The sequence below is a fragment of the Bos javanicus genome, chromosome 13 (assembly GCF_032452875.1).
Source record: "Bos javanicus breed banteng chromosome 13, ARS-OSU_banteng_1.0, whole genome shotgun sequence".
Taxonomy (NCBI): Eukaryota; Metazoa; Chordata; class Mammalia; order Artiodactyla; family Bovidae; genus Bos; species Bos javanicus.
Genome location: NC_083880.1, coordinates 58,209,199 through 58,229,247, shown reverse-complemented (window position 1 = coordinate 58,229,247; position 20,049 = coordinate 58,209,199). Strand labels below are relative to the sequence as shown.

General features: G+C 45.3%; 1 protein-coding gene and 1 long non-coding RNA gene across 2 annotated transcripts; one reads left to right on the top strand and one right to left on the bottom strand.

The window, feature by feature from the left end:
* Positions 1-1,374: 1,374 nt before the first annotated feature.
* LOC133259486 (uncharacterized) lies at positions 1,375-2,748 on the bottom strand. Its single transcript, XR_009740423.1, has 2 exons — positions 1,960-2,748; positions 1,375-1,601 (listed from the first exon to the last, which is right to left on the bottom strand). It is a non-coding gene; the product is annotated as an uncharacterized LOC133259486 (long non-coding RNA).
* Positions 2,749-2,882: 134 nt separating this feature from the next.
* CIMIP1 (ciliary microtubule inner protein 1) lies at positions 2,883-18,795 on the top strand. Its single transcript, XM_061437055.1, has 4 exons — positions 2,883-3,044; positions 10,376-10,457; positions 11,863-11,964; positions 18,314-18,795. The coding sequence occupies exons 1-4, from the start codon at positions 2,977-2,979 to the stop codon at positions 18,473-18,475; spliced, it is 414 nt and encodes a 137-aa protein (XP_061293039.1). The 5' UTR covers positions 2,883-2,976; the 3' UTR covers positions 18,476-18,795.
* The last annotated feature ends 1,254 nt before the right edge of the window (positions 18,796-20,049 follow it).

The window sequence follows — 20,049 nt, the reverse complement described above, 5'->3', positions numbered from 1 at the left end:
AAGCCTTCTTTGGTTAAAAAAAAAAAAAAAATCATACAATAAAAAAGAAAACTGTTTAAGCTTAAAACACTAAAAGAAGCAGTTGGCTCCAGTTGTTGGGATGTTTTATAAAGCAACAGCAAGATGAAAAAAATAAAAAATCAGAAATCAACCATCCTGAAATGCTGAGAGAGGGCCAAAATATTGATATACAGGAACATGGCAAAGCCTCTGCAAGCTATAAACACTGTCTCCATTTCCCACATCTAATCAACAAATATGGCCTTTTTATCTCTCAGCTCTCCCTTCAAAATCTGTGCTGCAAAACACGTTTTCCAATAAAATAAAAGCAATAGGTGAATAAATTATGTCTGTCAGAGGTCCATGAATCTTTTGTTTCAAATATCCTAAGGAGGAGATTTCAACCCCTTGAACCAGGAGAGAAGGCGGATGTGTATAAAACAAAGAAACACAGGCCACCAGAAGTAAAAAATAAATAGAATTTCATATATGCACATGTATTTGTTTGAGTGTGGTAGGTACACTGGTGAAGAAACTCACCAAGGGTAGGGTGGTTATATAAGATATGGATGCCCAGCTATATTTAATAAATACATGTCTTAGTATATAGTATAGTATAGGTGTGCTTCATGAAATTATGTTGTCTTGTGTATTTCCACATGCAACCCTACCAATAGAAGGCTCGCTCTGGTGAGAATGGGCAAGACTGGCAAACTCTTATTCATCCTTCAAAACCCCACTCACTCATCACCTCCTCTATACTTTCCTGCCTCATCTGGGGTGCTCTCCTCTTATTGGTATTTCATCTATCAGGCTTCATTCTCACGTGGCTGCATTCACATCTGTGTGCTTACTTAGTAAAACTGGAAGACATTGTGCTCGTTTTCTCATTTCTGCACCTGGCCACATTTTCCAGGAAGCCCTCCAGGTGCACTGGCCTCCACAGTGGCCTTCAAACACCCTGGGCTTGTTCTGCCTCAAGACCTTTGTCTTGCACCTCTGTCCTCCATGGAAAGGACAACGTGGTCTTCTGACCCCTTTGCATGGGGGCCTCCCTCCCCAGTTCTGTGCTCAGTCATCCTTTCCTCGGACAGGCCTTTCCTGACCACCCACTTAGAATAGGCCCTTCACTGGACCTGTCACCTCGAGCCCTCTTCCCTGATTTAACTTTCTTGGCAACACACATCTCTGTCCGGGGTGACAGTACATTTGTTGATCCGTCTTCACTTGCTTCATTGTGTGTCTTCCTTCCAGACAAGTCAGCCCCAGGAGGGCAATGACTTTGTCAGCCTTTTTCCTTCCTGGATCCCCAGGCACATGGAGGCTCTCAGCAAACATTTGAAGAATGAATGAACCCTTGGTGTCTGGCATACAGACATTTAGCAAACAAATTTATTCTTAATTAATCATTGTAACAAAATCCTCTTAGAAACTTCCCAAGAGAGTAGCAGACTTTGTCCCCTATACAACAGATCCTCTTCTCTTCCTAGTATCCACCATTCACAGTTCTTCCCAGGACACCTTCTCTCCCGTCGTAGGAATGGCGATCTCAGAGACAAGGCTAGGCAGGAAACTCCAGGCCCACCTGCATCCCTGTCCACCTGCAGCAATTCAGCCTGTCGGGCTGGATTGCTCAGCTGTGGCCATGGGGTGCTAACCATTAGCTGGTGAATCCCCACAGCTCTGATTCCAGCCCCTGCCTGGCCCCCTCAGTATTTTATTTGAAGCAGCAGTAGGGACCACCCAATCCTGGGCCTCCACCCAGCATTTCCAGCAGCAGAGAGGAGCATCACACAGCTGACTGTGGGGAACATCATCAAGAGGGGAAGATACATCATCCAAACACTGTGATAAATGCTCAAATCTGTGAATACCCCAGGAGGTCAGGGATAGGGAGGGAGGGAGACTTATCTGCCAGGGAGAATCCCCCATCTCCAGTGAGGAGATGAAAGCACTCACAGGCTCTCAGTCACCTGGAGACGATCTATCGGTCAGTGAAGCTTGTTGCCTCCTTCTCTCAGCACCACTAGGCTCTGGACACCTCTGTACCCTGCGGCTGCTCAAGCAGAGGAACCTTCCCCTGCCCTAGGAAGTGGATGCATGTTCTGTTGTTTTAGACACATTTTCAGTACCAGGCCAATGACAACATGGTAGGATGGAAGCTAGGGCAGGGAGGTCAATAGGTCAGTCAACAAACACCCCATGAGCATCCCAGTGATGAGGGATTAGTGTTGATGGGCATGAAAGAGAGGTTGGGGTGTGGGGTCGGAAGGCAGTATTATCTTTGAGCTGCATTTGGAGATAATTATAAAGAGTGGATGCCAAAGAAATGCATGTATAGCCACATGCATGTGTAGCCAAAAGTCACGTGCGCTGAAATTCACAGCAGCACTTTCGTGGAGGCCCCAAAGATTGGCCCCAGTGCCGTCTGCATGGAAGTGACCACACCCTGGGTACTCGCGGCAATACGGCTGAACCTCTCAAACGTAACACTGGAACAAGGAAGCCAGAGAAAAACGACACCAGGATGCTAAGAGAAGTTGACAAAAGAGGTGGGCTGGGGTGACCTATTTCGTAATCTAGGAGGTGGTTACAGGAGTCTCTATGACGGAATCCATTAAGCTCGGTACGCTTAGGCTTGGTACACCTGGCGAGTATACTTGCGTGACAGGTCTAAAAGGAGGAGGGCGTGTAAGGTCTTGAGGTTTCCCCAAGGTTTTCCCAGAGGAGGAGGGCTGTGGCAGCCCCGGACAAAGCAGGTGGGCAGGGAGGCGCGCGAAGAGCGTGACTGTGGACCGAGGTTGTCAGTAGGCGCCCTGACGCCTGGAGAGGAGAGCCCGGCTGCCCCAATCTCTCCAGGTGCGGCCCCGGCTCCGCCTCCGCGTCCCGCGTTGCTCAGCAACCGGTCTCCAAGGAGACTTGAGACGCTGAGCCCGAGGACTGAGCGCGCGGGGGCGTGCCAAGACCCCAGGCCCCATGGCGCAGAAACCGATCAGCACGGCTGCGGCCGAGCGCATGAACCTCGTGGCCCAGGATGAGATCTGGTAAGGCCGGGGACTCAGTAACCCAGTGGGCTGGACCGTTCCCACCCAAAGTGTGCACACCTGGCAGCCTCAGTTTTCCCACCAAGTCCTGGAAGTGGTCGACTTCTGGGCGCTAGGAGTGTGTGCTGGAGGTGGTGGGGGTGCCTTGCGGAAAGAGCCTTTCTCTTTCTCTTCTCTTTGGCCCACCACAGAGGCGTGAAACATTTTGCATCTGGCCCTACAGCCCTCCGCAAAGCTTTGCTTGTTGAGAGCCGACGGTTGAGTGCTTATTTTTAAGATTTACCCAATGTTTTAAAAAATCTTAATATTTGTTCTGGAACTCTCTTGCTTTTTCCATGATCCAGTGGATGTTGGCAATTTGATCTCTGGTTCCTCTGCCTTTTCTAAAACCAGCTTGAATATCTGGAAGTTCATGGTTCACATACTGCTGAAGCCTAGCTTGGAGAATTTTGAGCATTACTTTACTACCGTGTGAGATGAGTGCAATTGTGTGGTAGTTTGAGCATTCTTTGCCATTGCCTTTCTTTGGGATTGGAATGAAAACTGACCTTTTCCAGTCCTGTGGCCACTGCTGAGTTTTCCAAATTTGTTGGCATATTGAGTGCAGCACTTTCACAGCATCATCTTTCAGGGTTTGAAATAGCTCAACTGGAATTCCATCACCTCCACTAGCTTCGTCCTGGTTTTAGAAAAGGCAGAGGAACCAGAGATCACATTGCCAACATCCTCTGGATCATCAAAAAAGCAAGAGAGTTCCAGAAAAACATCTATTTCTGCTTTATTGACTATGCCAAAGCCTTTGACCATGTGGATCACAATCAACTGTGGAAAATTCTGAAAGAGGTGGGAATACCAGACCACCTGACCTGCCTCTTGAGAAACCTATATGCAGGTCAGGAAGCAACAGTTAGAACTGGACATGGAACAACAGACTGGTTCCAAATAGGAAAAGGAGTACGTCAAGGCTGTATGTTGTCACCCTGCTTATTTAACTTATATGCAGAATACATCATGAGAAACGCTGGGCTGGAAGAAGCACAAGCTGGAATCAAGATTGCCGGGAGAAATATCAATAACCTCAGATATGCAGATGACACCACCCTTATGGCAGAAAGTGAAGAGGAACTAAAAAGCCTCTTGATGAAAGTGAGAGAGGAAAGTGAAAATTTTGGCTTAAAGCTCAACATTCAGATAACTAAGATCATGGCATCCGGTCCCATCACTTTATGGTAGATAGATGGGGAAACAGTGGCTGACTTTATTTTTTTGGGCTCCAAAATCACTGCAAATGGCGATTGCAGCCATGAAATTAAAAGATGCTTACTCCTTAGAAGGAAAGTTATGCCCAACCTAGACAGCATATTAAAAAGCAGAGATATTACTTTGCCAACAAAGGTCTGTCTAGTCAAGGCTATGGTTTTTCCAGTGGTCATGTATGGATGTGAGAGTTGGACTATAAAGAAAGCTGAGCACCGAAGAATTGATGCTTTTGAACTGTGGTGTTGAAGACTCTTGAGAGTCCCTTGGACTGCAAGGAGATCCAACCAGTCCATCCTAAAGGAGACCAGTCCTGGGTGTTCATTGGAAGGACTGATGTTGAGGCTGAAACTCCAATACTTTGGCCACCTCATGTGAAGAGCTGACTCATTGGAAAAGACCCTGATGCTGGGAGGGATTGGGGGCAGGAGGAGAAGGGGATGACAGAGGATGAGATGGCTGGATGGCCTCACTGACTCGATGCACATGAGTTTGGGTGAACTCTGGAAGTTGGTGATGGACAGGGAGGCCTGGCGTGCTGTGATTCATGGGGTCACAAAGAGTCGGACACAACTGAGTGACTGAACTGAACTGAGTATTTGTTCAGTTCGAAAGAGAGCACTTTATATTTACTCTTGCTTATCCTGGTTTTTCAACAAGTTTTAAAGAATTAAATTCATTTTCTAAAAAATTCATATTCAGTAAACATCTATAATGGATGTTTCTATTTGCCTTTCTGTCCCATTGCTAGGTAATATCCCATCTCTTTGAAGTTTTAACCAATATGGAAAGTTACTAATTTAGATACAAATAAATAAATGCAGTGTTAGTCACTCAGTAGTGTCCAACTCTTTGCAACCCCGTGGACTGTAATCTGCCAGGCTCCTCTGTCCATGTAATTCTCCAGGCAAGAATACTTGACTGGGTAGTCATTTCCCTTCACCAGGGGATATTTAGCAACAACAAACCATCATTGCTAACCTCTTAAACTTCAGTTATCTTATTTTCATCTCTTAAGACTTATACCATTTCCTTGAAAATCCTGTAATAGTCACTTCATATTTTTCTTTAAATTAGCTTTGTTTGACCTAATAAACTTCTTTTTATAGAAAACTTTATATCACTCTTGAAAATGGAAAGCCAGTGTTATTTGCAATAAATACAGGCTATTATTATTTTTTTAATCTTTATTTTTATCCAGGTACCCACAGTAGGAAATATTATACTACCATAGCAGGGTCTGTTTCCTCTGCTTAGAATGCCCTTTTCTCTCTTCCCCCACCAAACAAACTCCTACTTATCCTTCAAGACCCAAATCAGAGGGCCCCTCGTTGGTGAACAGAGCCAGTTAAGCCCTTAGACTGTTCTGCCCCATGTCACAGTGACTGTTGAGCACTGGATAGGTAACTATTCCAAATTGGAATGAGCTATAATAGCACCCCACTCCAGTACTTTTGCCTGGAGAATCCCATGCATGGAGGAGCCTGGTAGGCTGCAGTCCATGGGGTCGCTGGAGTCAGACACAACTGAGCGACTTCACTTTCACTTTTCACTTTCATGCATTGGAGAGGGAAATGGCAACCCACTCCAGTGTTCTTGACTGGAGAATCCCAGGGACAGGGAAGCCTGGTGGGCTGCTGTCTATGGGGTCGCACAGAGTCGGATACAACTGAAGCGACTTAGCAGTAGCAGCAGCATAAATATAAAACACTAGATTTCATGCCCCTAAAAAGTGACACCAGAATTAAATTTACCTGTTTATTTTCGCTTTTTTAAAAATGTGGCTCTAGAATATTTTAAGTACATATATGGCTCATCTTTCTGTCTCATGTTACACTTTCTTTGGAAATAGACTCAGCTTTAGGTGCTCAATGATTCCTAAAATGTCAATGTTCACTCTTGCCATCTCCTGTTTGACCGCTTCTGATTTACCTTGATTCGTGGACTTAACATTCCAGGTTCCTATGCAATATTGTTCTTTACAGCATTGGACTTTACTTCCATCACCAGTCACATCCATAACTGGGCGTTGCTTTTGTTTTGGCTCTGTCTCTTCATTCTTTCTGGAGTTATTTCTCCACTCTTCTCCAGTAGCATATTGGGCACCTACTGACCTGGGGAGTTCATCTTTCAGTGTCCTATCTTTTTGCCTTTTCATACTGTTCATGGTATTCTCAAGAATACTGAAGTGGTTTGCCGTTCCCTCTCCAGTGGACCATATTTTGTCAGAACTCTCCACCATGACCCACCCATCTTGGATATCTCTACATGGCATGGCTCATAGTTTTATTGAGTTAGACAAGGCTGTGGTCCATGTGATCAGTTTGGTTAGTTTCCTGTGATTGTGGTTTTCATTCTGTCTTCCCTCTGAGGGATAAGGATAAGAGGCTTATGGAAGTTTCCTGTTGGGAGAGACTGACTGTAGGGAAAACTGGGTCTTGTTCTGATGGGCAGGTCCATGCTCATCCAAAAAAGATGTCCTTTTCATTATAGGGGAATGAAATGCAAAAATAGGAAATTAAGAGATACCTGGAGTAACAGGCAAATTTGGCCTTGGAGTTCAAAATGAAGCAGGGCAAAGGCTAACAGAGTTTTTGCTAAGAGAATGCACTGGTCATAGCAAACACCCTCTTACAACAACATAAGAGAAAACTCTACACATGGACATCACCAGATGGTCAATACCAAAATCAGATCGATTATATTCTTTGCAGCCAAAGGAGAAGCTCTATACAGTCAGCAAAAACAAGACCCAGAGCTGACTGTGGCTCAGATCATGAACTCCTTATTGCCAAATTCCGGCTTAAATTGAAGAAAGTAGGGAAAACCACTAGACCATTCAGGTATGAAAAGAAAGTGAAAGTGAAGTCTCTTAGTCGTGTCTGACTCTTTGTGACCCCATGGACACCAGGCTCCTCCATCCATAGGATTTTCTAGGCAAGAGTACTGGATTGGGTTGCCATTTCCTTCTCCAGGGAATCTTCCTGACCCAGGGTTGAACCCAGGTCTCCTGCATTGTAGACAGATACTTTACCATGATCTAAATCAAATCCCTTACAATTATACAGTAGAAGTGACAAATAGCTTCAAGGGGTTGTATCTGATAGACCAAGTACCTGAAGAACTGTGGACAGAGGTTCGTGACATTGTACAGGAGGCAGTAATCAACACCATCTCCAAGAAAAAGAAATGCAGAAAGACAAAATGGTTATCTGAGGAGGCCTTACAAACAGCTGAGAAAAGAAAAGAAGTGAAAGGCAAAGGAGAAAAGGAAAGATAAACCCGTTTGAATGCAGAGTTCCAAAGAACAGCAGGAGAGATAAGAAAGCCTTCCTCAGTGATTGATGCAAAGAAATAAAGAAAAACAATAGAATGTGAAAGACTAGAGATCTCTTGAAGAAAATTAGAGATACCAAGAGAACATTTCACGCAAAGATGGGCACAATAAAGGACAGAAATGGTATGGACCTAACAGAAGCAGAAGATATAAAGAAGAGGTGTCAAGAACACACAGAAGAACTATACAAAAAGATCTTCATAACCCAGATAACCATGATGGTGTGATCACTCACCTAGAGCCAGACATCCTGGAATGCAAAGTCAAGTGGGCCTTAGGAAGCATCACTACAAACAAAGCTAGTGGAGAGGACAGAATTCCAGTTGAGCTATTTCAAATCCTGAAAGATGATGCTGTGAAAGTGCTGCAATCAATATGCCAGCAAATTTGGAAAACTCAGCAGTGGCCACAGGACTGGAAAAGGTCAGTTTTCATTCCAATCCCAAAGAAAGGCAGTGCCAAAGAATGTTCAAACTACTGAACAATTGCACTCATCTCATATGTTAGCAAAGTAACGCTCAAAATTCTCCAAGCCAGGCTTCAACAGTTACATGAACCATGAACTTTCAGATTTTCAAGCTGGTTTTAGAAAAGGCAGAGGAACCAGAGATCAAATTGCCAACATCTGTTGGATCATTGAAAAAGCGAGAGAGTTCCTGAAAAACATCTACTGCTGTTTTATTGACTATACCAAAGCCTTTGACTGGGTGGATCACAACAAACTGTGGAAAATTCTGAAAGAGATACCAGAATTTCTGGGAATACCAGACCACCTGACCTGCTTCCTGAGAAATCTGTATGCAGGTCAAGAAGCAACAATTAGAACTCAACATGGAATGACAGACTGGTTCCAAATAGGAAAAGGAGTACGTCAAGGCTGTATATTGTCACCCTGCTTATTTAACTTATATGCAGAGTACATCATGCGAAATGCTGGGCTGGAAGAAGCACAAGCTGGAATCAAGATCACTAGAAGAAATATCAGTAACCTCAGATATACAGATGATACCACCCTTATGGAGGAAAGCGAAGAACTAAAGAGCTTTCATCACTTTCTTGATGAAAGTGAAAGAGGAGAGTGAAAAAGTTGGCTTAAAACTCAACATTCAGAAAACTAAGATCATGACATCCAGTCCCATCACTTCGTGGCAAATAGATGGAGAAACAATGGAAACAGTGAGATCAGACTTTATTTTTCTGGGCTCCAAAATCATTGCAGATGGTGACTGCAGCCGTGAAATTAAAAGACGCTTGCTCGTTGGAAGAAAAGCTATGGCCAACCTAGACAGCATATTGAATCACAGAGACATAATTTTTCCAACAAAGGTCCATCTAGTCAAAGCTATGGTTTTTCCAGTAGTCATGTATGATTGTGAGAGTTGGACCATAGAGAAAGCTGAGCACTGAAGAACTGATGCTTTTGAACTGTGGTGTTGGAGAAGACTCTTTTTTTTTTTTTTAATTTTTTTAATTAATTTTATTTTATTTTTAAACTTTACATAATTGTATTAGTTTTGCCAAATATCAAAATGAATCCACCACAAGTATACATGTGTTCCCCATCCTGAACCCTCCTCCCTCCTCCCTCCCCATACCATCCCTCTGGGTCGTACCAGTGTGGAGAAGACTCTTGAGAGTCCCTTGGACTGCAAGGAGATCAAACCAGTCAATCCTAAAGTAAATCAGTCCTGAATATTCCTTGGAAGGACTGATGCTGAAGCTGAAACTCCAATACTTTGGCTACTGATGTGAAGAACTGACTCATTGGGAAAGACCCTGATGCTGGGAAAGATTGAAGGTGGGAGAAGAAGGGGACGACAGAGGATGAGATGGTTGGATGGCATCACTAACTCAATGGACATGAGTTTGAGCAAACTCCAGGTGTTGGTGATGGACAGGGAAGCCTGGCATGATGCAATCCATGAGGTCGCAAAGAATCCGACATGACTGAGTGATTTAACTGATTTAGGTGCTCAGCCCCTCCCCCCCGGGGAAATAGCTTGGGCCTCAGAAACTGTTGAGACATTAAAGGGGGCTTGGGGTGCAGACACTGGTTCCAAAAGAGGAAAGGAAACTTGAAAATCCAAATGAATAAATGTTTAATCAGTTTTTTGGTAAAAGACACACCTGCACTTCAACTGAAACTCACCTCAGCTCGTGGGTAGTTATGTATAAATTATATCACGTGTGCAGCAAAAGCAGGGCCAGGATTAGGGTGGAACAAACGAGGGGCCTGGGGTGCAGTGTTTAAGGAGAGCTCCCTGTCACGGTCATGCAGGTTCTGGCTCTGCCCTTGCAAGAACTGGGAATGGGTGCCTCCTTAAATTTTGCACCCTAGTACCTCACTCTGCCCTGGTCCTTGCTCTGGAAACAAAGGAACTTTACTTATACCTCCATCATGATTTAACACTCCCCCATTACTGCAGGTCCAAGGGCCCCTAAAATAAGGGATCCAGTATCGAGATGACCCCTAGGGCAGAGGCAGCCCTAGTCTTGTCTGGTCCTTGATGTACTATCCAACCAGCATCTCTGGTTCTAAGACACGTGTCTCCCTTTCATGAATGACAATCCCCCAGTGACAGGGCCTCCCACTCTCTCCCTGTTTGGGAATCATCACTCAGTCCAGGTGCATCAATGAAGGTCAAATTCTCCCCAGGGCACCTTTTAGGGTTTGCTATGTCAACCCTTTTCAAATGTTGTACATCACTTAAGAACTCTTCCCCCCGCCTCCCCCCAGGAAATATCGCCTGAAGGCTGAAAACGAAGCACGGCAAAACTGGGCCCAGAATTGGGGATTTTTATCAACACCCTTCGAGGAGGTAAATGTAAAGTTGATGACCCTGGAGGTTATAGACCAAATCATTTCCAAGAATAAGTGGTTATGAAGTGTTTAATTCAAAGGAATAAATTTATAGAGCATGTTGAAGATGGCTGACACCTGAAAGTTCCTTTGATTTAAAAATTTATTGAGTTTTACTACATGCCAGGCACATTCTAGGTGCTTCATCCAAACCAGCTTGTTGAATCCATAAGACAACCCCTGTGCAGAGAAGGATGCTATTTGAGGCCCATTTTACAAATGAGGAATTTGAGCTCTAAAAAGTACAAAGTTACACAGCTAAGAAAGGCACCAAAGGAAGATGCTGGTCTGGTTGATTCCAGGGCTACTCAGCCTTGGACTTGCCATCTGTAAAATGGGGTGATAGTCCTCACTGCCTCATTGGGTGACTGTGAGGTTCAGAGGGAAAGAAAGGAGAGGCCAAGTGAATATCTGCAAGATTATTAGGAAAATAACTCTTGGTATTTCCTACACCAGAAATGAGGGAAGGGACCAGAGATAATAAATAGGGAGTATTGGGGACATCAGCAGAGACCTCTGACCCCAGCCAGAGGCATCAAGATCAGCCTTGCTGAGGGCTCACAGGCAAGACAGACTCAGCTGCATTTTCTGATTGTTCAAGAGAGTCTGGAAATTCAGATGCTTTAATGAAAATGTCTGAGTCTAGAATAGTGGCTCCATTTATAAAACACCATATAAAGACCCACATATATGTGGGCTTGTGTGGACTTCACCAGCATGGTGGCCAGCGGTTTGCAACCTTCCATGAGATCCCTAGGACACAACATGAGGAAACCACGTTTCTCTAGAGGTGAGGCAGAATCACTCAAGGGCCGCATAATTCAAAACGTACTTGATTCTAGACCGTATAAACCCCCTTTGTAATTCACCCTGTCCCACTGGCTCTGAAATTATGCCATTCTTAATGAGCTTTCTTAATACTTGGAGAGTTACGCAATTTGAAATTTTATGCATAAAATGAGTCCTTATTAATATCATATGCATAAAGGAATCTGTATTAATAGTCTTCATGTGTAATTAAATCAGGATTTTGAAGAGCTCAAAATTGCTTTAAAAATTAAAAGTTGGGGGGTTGGAGGCTATCCTCCTAGTTTAGAGGCTGGTCCTGAACCTTGCTGGCAGGTTTTTAGTTTGAGTCCATAAGCTGTAACATGTTCTCACATCATGGGCAGGGCAGTAAATGGGCAGTCTGGGAGAGCCTGGGCCTGAGTTGGGCTGCCGGCAGGTCCCCACTCTGCCCCTTTCTAACATTGACCTGAGTCCCGCCTTTGTCAACTGAGAAGAGTCTTGTTCTGGGGGGACTGCGAAAGGAAGCTCCCGAAGGCTCAACCAGTGGGGCCCTGCCTCTGGGGATTGTGTTTCAGCTGATCAAGTGTGAAGAAGAACCAGCCACCCCAAAGCCCAAAATCGAGCTTCCTGAGCGGTTCCGCATCCGGCCGGTGACCCCAGTGGAGAAATACATCAAGGTTCGCAAAATCTTTTTAAGTACTTGTTTTCCTAAGTAAGAAATCTCCACCCCACCAGAAACGGTGTTGCTTCAGGTGGGCCAAGCCTTGGGCACAGGTAAGGACACAGCAGTGCCCAGGCCACAGGGACATGGGTTTCCAGTCCTTCCTAGGCCCACACATGGGAGACACAGCAGGTTATTGGTCCTTATATGTGCAGGACCTTAGAGTCCAGAGGAAGGAACTGGGATCTGAGCCTGATTTGCAGAGGGAAGCAGGGCTGCGGAATATTGAGAATTGCCTTCTTAAAATGTCACTCTTGTTGCTGAGTGAGTGACTGGGTCATCCAGAGGGGAGAAGACATAGATAGTATTCCTACCAAAGACCAGTCAGATGTGGATGTGGGGTAGATGCCTCTAGAAGTTGCTGAGCTCTGTATATCCCTGGTCTTCTCTCATGGGAAAAGTGAAAGTGTTAGTGGCTTAATCATGTCTGACTCTTTGCGACCCCATAAACTGTAGCCCACCAAGCTCCTCTGTCCATAACATTCTCCAGTCAAGAATACTGGAGTCGGTACCCATTTCCTCCTTCAGGGGATCTTTCCAACCCAGGGATCGAACACAGGTCTCCTGCCTTGCAGGCAGATTCTTTATGGTCTGAGCCACCAGGAAAGCCCTTCTCATGCCTTATCTGTCATTTTAATCCTGGGTTCTGCTCTCCATCCACCTATGGAGCAGGCACTTCCGTGTCCCGATGTGGGGAGGGGGGATGAAAACTCAGGATGAAGGAGGCCAGGGATGGGTGAGTTCGATTCTGGATTTTCTTTCTCTGACACCCTCAGGGTCAGATGGGATGGCCAGCTTGTTTGAGTTAGGTGCTCAGTGGGTACGACCTATTAGCTGAATGAATGAAAGAATGCATTCCACTGAGATATTGAGAGGGTTCCTCTGCTGATTATACAGCAAGAGAGACTTGCTGACTTTTCTAGAAATGCAGCAAAATATAAATCATAAATTAAAATATCCATATACATACACTGACCCATGGTTAGCATTTTGGGGAGTTCTTCCAGATGCCTTCTACGCCTCATGTACCACCAGTAAATGCTGGCTCATATTCTTTTATTATTGCCCTTTAGTTGCTCCCCATACTGAGTGCTTTACATGATTATCTTATTTCCACAACATCCCTGGAGAATGGATATAACTGCCATCAAACCCATTTTGCAGTTGAGGAAACCGAAGCTGACAAAGACTGAACAACTTTTCCAAGGTCAAGTGTATCTGATTTCAGAGCCCTGCTCTTAAGTGCTATCCTCAGCTACTCCTTCAACACACACACACACAAACTCATACATGCATATATACATATTTAAAAATAAAATTCCACAGACTGCTTTGTAATCTTTTTTCATTCAACAATATAGCCTATTTATCTTTCCATGCAGTTACCCATAGCATTCTGAATCATTAATATATTAATGACTGCATTTTTCTTAATTGTACGAATTGACCATAATTTATATAACTCTTCCCTTAACCCTGGACGGGCTTCCCTGGTGGCTCAGCTGGTAACGAATGCAATGCAGGAGACCCGGTTTCAATCCCTGGGTCAGGAAGATCCCCTGGAGAAGGGAATGGCTATCCACTCCAGTAATCTTGCCTGGGAAATCCCATTGACAGAGGAGCCTGGTGGCTCTAGTTCAAGGGGTCACAAAGAGTCGGACACAACTGAGCAGCTAATATACACAATTTATACCATATTTTACACATTTTATACATCGTTTTTCTCTTAGCGGTTTATCTTCCAAGTCATCCCATCTCAGAACACACAGCTGCCTCCATCTTTTACATTGCTGTATAGTTTTCCGTGGTGTGGAGGGGCTGTGACTGAATGGGTCTTCAGGGGATGGACATGTGGGCTGTCCAGGCGCCTGCTGTGACACGCAGGGCTGCAGTCAGCCTCCCACAATAATCTTGGTGCATGCACATGCAGGTATTAGGATGTCTTAGGATAAATGCTGAGAGGTGGATTGTCAGGTCAAAACATGTTTGCGTTTTCCTTTTTCATAGATGGCGGTAATGTTGCCCTTCACAGATTTTCCCTCTAGACCTTTGTTGACGGTGGTGTCTTCATCTCTTTGCCAGTCTGATGGGTGAAGTGTGAGCTCCTGGGGTGGATTCTGACTGCATTTCTCTTACAAGCTGGACTTGAAAGCTAGTCTGTGTGCCTGACAGCCAGTCTGGACCAGCATTGTGGAGAACTTGCTGGCTGGAGGAAACTGGCCCCGCCAGCATCTGTTCATGACCCTCCCTGCATGGGGCCTCTCAGGAGATTAATGTTAATAGTTCATCAAGAACATATGTTAAGGGGCTTCTGCCACCAGTGGCAGCTGGCCCACCAGGACTGTCCCCTCTCGCCACCGCCTCATTCAAAGATCCTTTGAGCTAAGCGTGAACTCATAACCCCAAGCATATTAAACCTCTTCATCTCAGTTCTTCTGCTTGAACGAATATTCCTCACTGCTGTCTTGGTTCAAATCCCCCCATAAGAGCAGAACAGAAGGTTATTTCAAATAGAAAGGCAAACCCCGCATAAGCATTCACCCTCATTTTCCAAAAATTTTTCAAATTTCAAGGAATTGACAAATGAAATTGTATTTTTTCATTTCAGATAGAATCCCATTTCCTTTTTGGTTTTTAATTAAAATCAATTTCTTTCACTCCTGTGGTATCTATGGTTTGGTGTGTGTGTGTGTGTTTACACACGTATCATAAAGCCTTCTAATCAAATCTGGAAGGTCTATAACTGCCAGGATACCATCTGACAATATTGCCATATATTTTATAAAGGGCACTATAAACTGTGGCTCCCCTGGTGCCTCAGTGGTAGTGAACCTGCCTGCCAATGCAGGAGACACAGGAGATACAGGTTTGATCCCTGGGTCAGGAATCTCCCCTGGCGAAGGAAATGGCAACCCACTCGAGTATTCTTGCCTGGAGAATCCCACGGACAGAGGAGCCTGGCGGGTTACAGTCCATGGGGTCTCAAAGAGTCAGACACGACTTAGCAACTGAACAACTATGAACTATAATAGTCTATATATCTGCACCTTGCTTTTGTTTCTCTTTTTTGCTCTTTTACCAAATGAAAGTTATTTTACTGGAGGTCATGAATTAAATATGTTAAACGTTATGAGATAAAAAGACATGTTTGATGATTGATCATTATTTTCAGGGAACATGTGATATCTGAGTCCAGCGGGTTGGTGCGTACTTACATTCAGTGAAACTTACTTAGGGACACTGGCTCTTCTTTCTGTCTTTTCTGACTTTTTTCTTCACTTTATTGACCTATAATTGACATACATTACTGAGTAAGTATAAAATACACAGCATCAGAAGTTGACTTACGTACATCATGAAATGATTATCACGCTAGGATTAGTGAAGATCCATCAGTCACTTCAGTCATGTCCAACTCTGTGCGACCCCATAGACGGCAGCCCACCAGGCTCCCCCTGTCCCTGGGATTCTCCAGGCAAGAACACCGGAGTGGGTTGCCATTTCCTTCACCAATGCATGACAGTGAAAAGTGAAAGTGAAGTCGCTCAGTCGTATCCAACTCTTAGCGACCCCATGGACTGCAGCCTACCAGGCTTCTCCATCCATGGGATTTTCCAGGCAAAAGTACTGGAGTGGGGTGCGACTTAGCATATCATCTCATACAAATACAAAATTTAAGAACTAGAGAAACATTCCTCCTTGTGATGAGAATTCTTAGGATTTATTCTCTTAATCGTAACTGTTTTTGTATATAACATAGAGCAGCATTCATTATATTTATCATGTTGTGCATTACATCCCTGGTATTTTTTATCTTATAACTCGAAGCTTGTACCTTTTGACCACCTTCATCCTATCCCCCTCCTCTCCAGCCTTTCCTCTAGTAACCTCAAAACTGATCTCTTTTCCTATGAGTTTGTTTTAGAAGTATAATTGACCTACAATGCTGTTGGTTTCTGTTATACAGCATAGTGACTCAGTGTTTCTAAACATTTCAAAATGATCACAAGTCTAGTTATGATCTGTCACCATACAAAGATATTACATAATTACTGACTATATTCCCCACACTACGTTTCATACCGTGACTCATTTATTTTGTAGCTGGAAGTCTGTACCTCCTAATCTCCACCTATTTCTCTCCTCCTCCACCTCCCCTCTGGTGACTACCTGTGTGCTCTCTGTTTCTGTGACTCTGTTTCTGTTGTTCATTTGTTTTTTAAGAATCCATATGTAAGTGAAATCATGCAGTATTTGTCTTTCTCTGTCTGACTTATTTCACTGCTAAGAATTCTTCTAGGCCCACCTATGTTGTCACCAGTGGGAAGATTTCATTAGTTTTATTGCTGAGTAATATCCCGTTGTGTGTACAGACCACATCTTTATTCATTCACCTATTGATGGGCATTTAGATTGCTTCCTTATCTTGGCTATTGCAAATAATGGTTCAGTTAACATTTATTGTCATTTAGTCGTTGTCATGTCCAACTCTTTGTGACCACATGAACTGCAGCACACCAGGCTCCTCTGTCCTCCACTATATCCCACAGTTTACTCAAACTCATGTCCATTGAGTTGGTGATGCCATCCAACCATCTCATCCTCTGTCATCCCCTTCTCCTCCTGCCCTCAATCTTTCCTAGCATCAGGGTCTTTTCCAGTGAATCGGCTCTTCGCATCAGGTGGCCAAAGGATTGGAGCTTCAGCTTCAGCATCAGTCCTTCCAATGAATATTCAGGGTTGATTTCCTTTAGGATTGACTGGTTTGACCTCCTTGCAGCCCAAGGGACTCTCAAGAGTCTTCTCTAACACCACAGTTCAAAAGCATCAACACTTTGGCACTCAGCTTTCTTTAACATGTTCAATTAACATAGAGTTGCATATATCTTTTTGAATTACTGCTTTCATTTACTTTAGATAAATATCCAGGAGTGGAATTGTTAGATCCTACAATAGTTCTATTTTTACTTTTCTAACAAACTGTTTTCCACAGTGACTGCACCAGTTTACATCCCACCAACAATGGCACCCCACTCCAGTACTTTTGCCTGGAAAATCCCATGGACGGAGAAGCCTGGTAGGCTGCAGTCCATGGGGTCGCTAAGAGTAGGACACGACTGAGCGACTTCACTTTCACTTTTCACTTTCATGCATTGGAGAAGGAAATGGCAACCCACTCCAGTGTTCTTGCCTGGAGAATCCCAGGGACGGCAGAGCCTGGTGGGCTGCTGTCTATGGGGTCACACAGAGTCGGACATGACTGAAATGACTTAGCAGCAGCAGCAGCAACAGTGCATGAGGGTTCCCTTTCCTCCACATCATTGCCAACACATTACTTGTTGTCTTTTTGATGATGGCCACTCTGACAGGTGTGATGTTTGGTGACACTGAACATTTTCGTGTGACTATTAACTGCCTGTATATCTTCCTTGGGAAAATGTCTACTAGGGTGCTCTGCCTACCTTTCAATCAAGTTGTTTGTTTCTGTGATGCTGAGTTATACGAGTTCTTTGTACATTTTGGATATTAACCCTTAATCGGATACGTTTGCAAATATCTTCCCCCATTCAATAGGCAGCCTTTTTTGTCCTATTGATTGTTTCCATTTAGTTTGATGTAGTACCCACTTGTTTACGTTTGCCTTAGGAGACATATCCAAAAAATTATTGCTAAGACCAACATCAGAAAGTGTGCTGCCAATGTTTTCTTCTGGAAGTTTTATTATTTCAGATCTTAGCTTTAAGTCTTTAATCCATTTGAGTTCATTTCTGTGCATGATGTGAGAAGTAGACCAGTTTGCTTCTTTCCCATGTTGTTGTTTCGTTGCCAAGTCATGTCCGACTCTTGTGACCTCATGGACTGTAGCCCGCCTGGCTCCTCTGTCCGTGGGATTATCCAGGCAAGAATACTGAACTGTGGGTTGCCACTTCCTCCTCCAGGGGATCTTCCCCACCCAAGGATCAAACCTGGGTATCCCGTGTCTTCTCCACTGCAGGCAGATTCTTTACACATTGAGCCATTGGGTAGCTGTCCAGTTTTCCCAACACCATGTTTCCCAGAGGATGTCTTTTCCCCATTATATATCCTGCCTCCTTTCAGGTGGATTAAGGCCCCATAGAAGTGCAAGTTCATTTCTGGGCTCTCTGTTCTATTCCATTGACCCATGTGTCTGTTGGTGGCCTATACCAGGGTTGTTCTTTCTGTCTTCTCCACACCAGGTCTCACACGCCGATCCTGATGCATCTGGAGACACACCTCCTGTGGCTGTGGCCCAAGGCAACTCATCCTCTGTCCTTCTATTGCAGGTGCTTCCCTCCCCCCCAGTCCCGAAGACCACACAGGGCTTCATCGGCTGGCGGTCCGGGGTGCCAGGCCTGAACAAGTGTCTGGAGCACGACTATGAGATCAGAAGCTGCAAAGGGGCATATGCCAAGGAGCTAAACTGGCCGAAACAAGGCATACACTGAGTCCAGATGGAGACCCCGGCCCCTGGGGCAAGGAAGGGCAGACCGCCAGCCCCAGTGCCCGTGCCCAGGAAAGGACAAGCTCCAGACCTCCCCCTGAGGTCAGAGTTCCCCCCAACACGTGTTCATGGGATGCTGTTGCAAAGAACACAAAACAGTCCTTAGACATTTTCATCAGTTCTTCCCTTCTGGAACATTCTTGTAATGCATTCATTCTTGGCTAATGCAATGAATAAGGCAAAATAGACTCCCTGAATGTTTTTTCATACCTTGAGAAATTTCAGGGATAGCTTTAAAAGACACAATGTGATCTCATTTTTAAATATTTGTCTAAATCCTTATTGTCGTCTTCCATCCCCTTTCTCACCATCCTTGTTAAGATGAGGTGGTTGGCCAGGTGTTTCTGTACCTCAGCACCCCTGGGCCTGCTTTTCAGGAGGAATAACGTGCTCTGAGGACCCCTCCCCAGTCATTCCCCAGGATATCGGCAATATGTCAACAGCTTTAAAGCAGAAACAAGCACAAAATTAGCAGTGAGCACAGATTTCCAGGAAGGATGGGTTTCCCAGTGCTCCCTAGAAACCCCATCCTGACCTGGTCCGCCCCCCACCCAACCACCCTCCCACCCACTACAGCAAAGACAGCAGCTGAGCTGGCCAGTGTCCTTCCCCTGGGGGCCTTTGACATCCACCCTGTGGTCAGCATTTGAGTTCACTGCCGTCTCTGAGGCTTGGCTCCAGTTCCTACAAATGGGGGTGGACGTGGGGAGTGGGGCATCCAGTTGGTGCAAGAGGACCAAGAGGAGCAGCCAACAGGCCCTTGGGCCCCACCAGCTGGACCCCAGGGAGCCGGAGGGGGAGAGTTTACACGTGGCCTGTGGAGGCCTGTGTTTCGTTTCTGAGTAGCAGAGGCTGGTGTCTCCTTCAGCCCCGGGGTGGGCAGGGCAGGGGCAGCAACATCAGTTACCTGCCCTCCCTGACGTCACGCTCCTTCCTCCTCTTGGTGGTCCCAGTGTCACTGTTTATGGGGTGGGTTCCTCCCTGGGTTTGCTTGACCGAGGTGGGCTGCAAGCACTTGTACCTGGTGGAACCCACCTGCGAGGCCCACCCATCCTCCTGCTCACCTTCCTGTCCAGGGGTGGTGGGTATGCTTTACCAACCCAAGATTCCCTCATCTAGAAACGTCCCCTGGCCCTAGCATGCTAGGCCTCAACTAGCACACTTCTAAAGGGGCTCTGTGACTCTGGGGCACCCAGTGCTAGGGGAAGAGGATTATTGCTGAGTCTGGGCCACCATCCCCTCCAAGTTCTGGGCTCAGTGTCGGAACCCCACAGGCCCTGGGGGAGAATTGCTCTTGTTCGGGGAGTGGTTCTCTATAAAGTCTGCAGGATGTTCCCTGAGGGATCAGTCTCCCTACTACCCCGGGGGTGGGGGATGGGGCCTGGCTGCAGACAGCTGCAGAGCCAGCTGATCAGACACTGAGAACAGAGGCACAGCACAGAGCCTCCTCCCAGCCTTCTCGATGGTTCTCTGCCCCCCAAGGCTTGCCTCCAAACCAGAGAAGGAAATTCGGGCTCT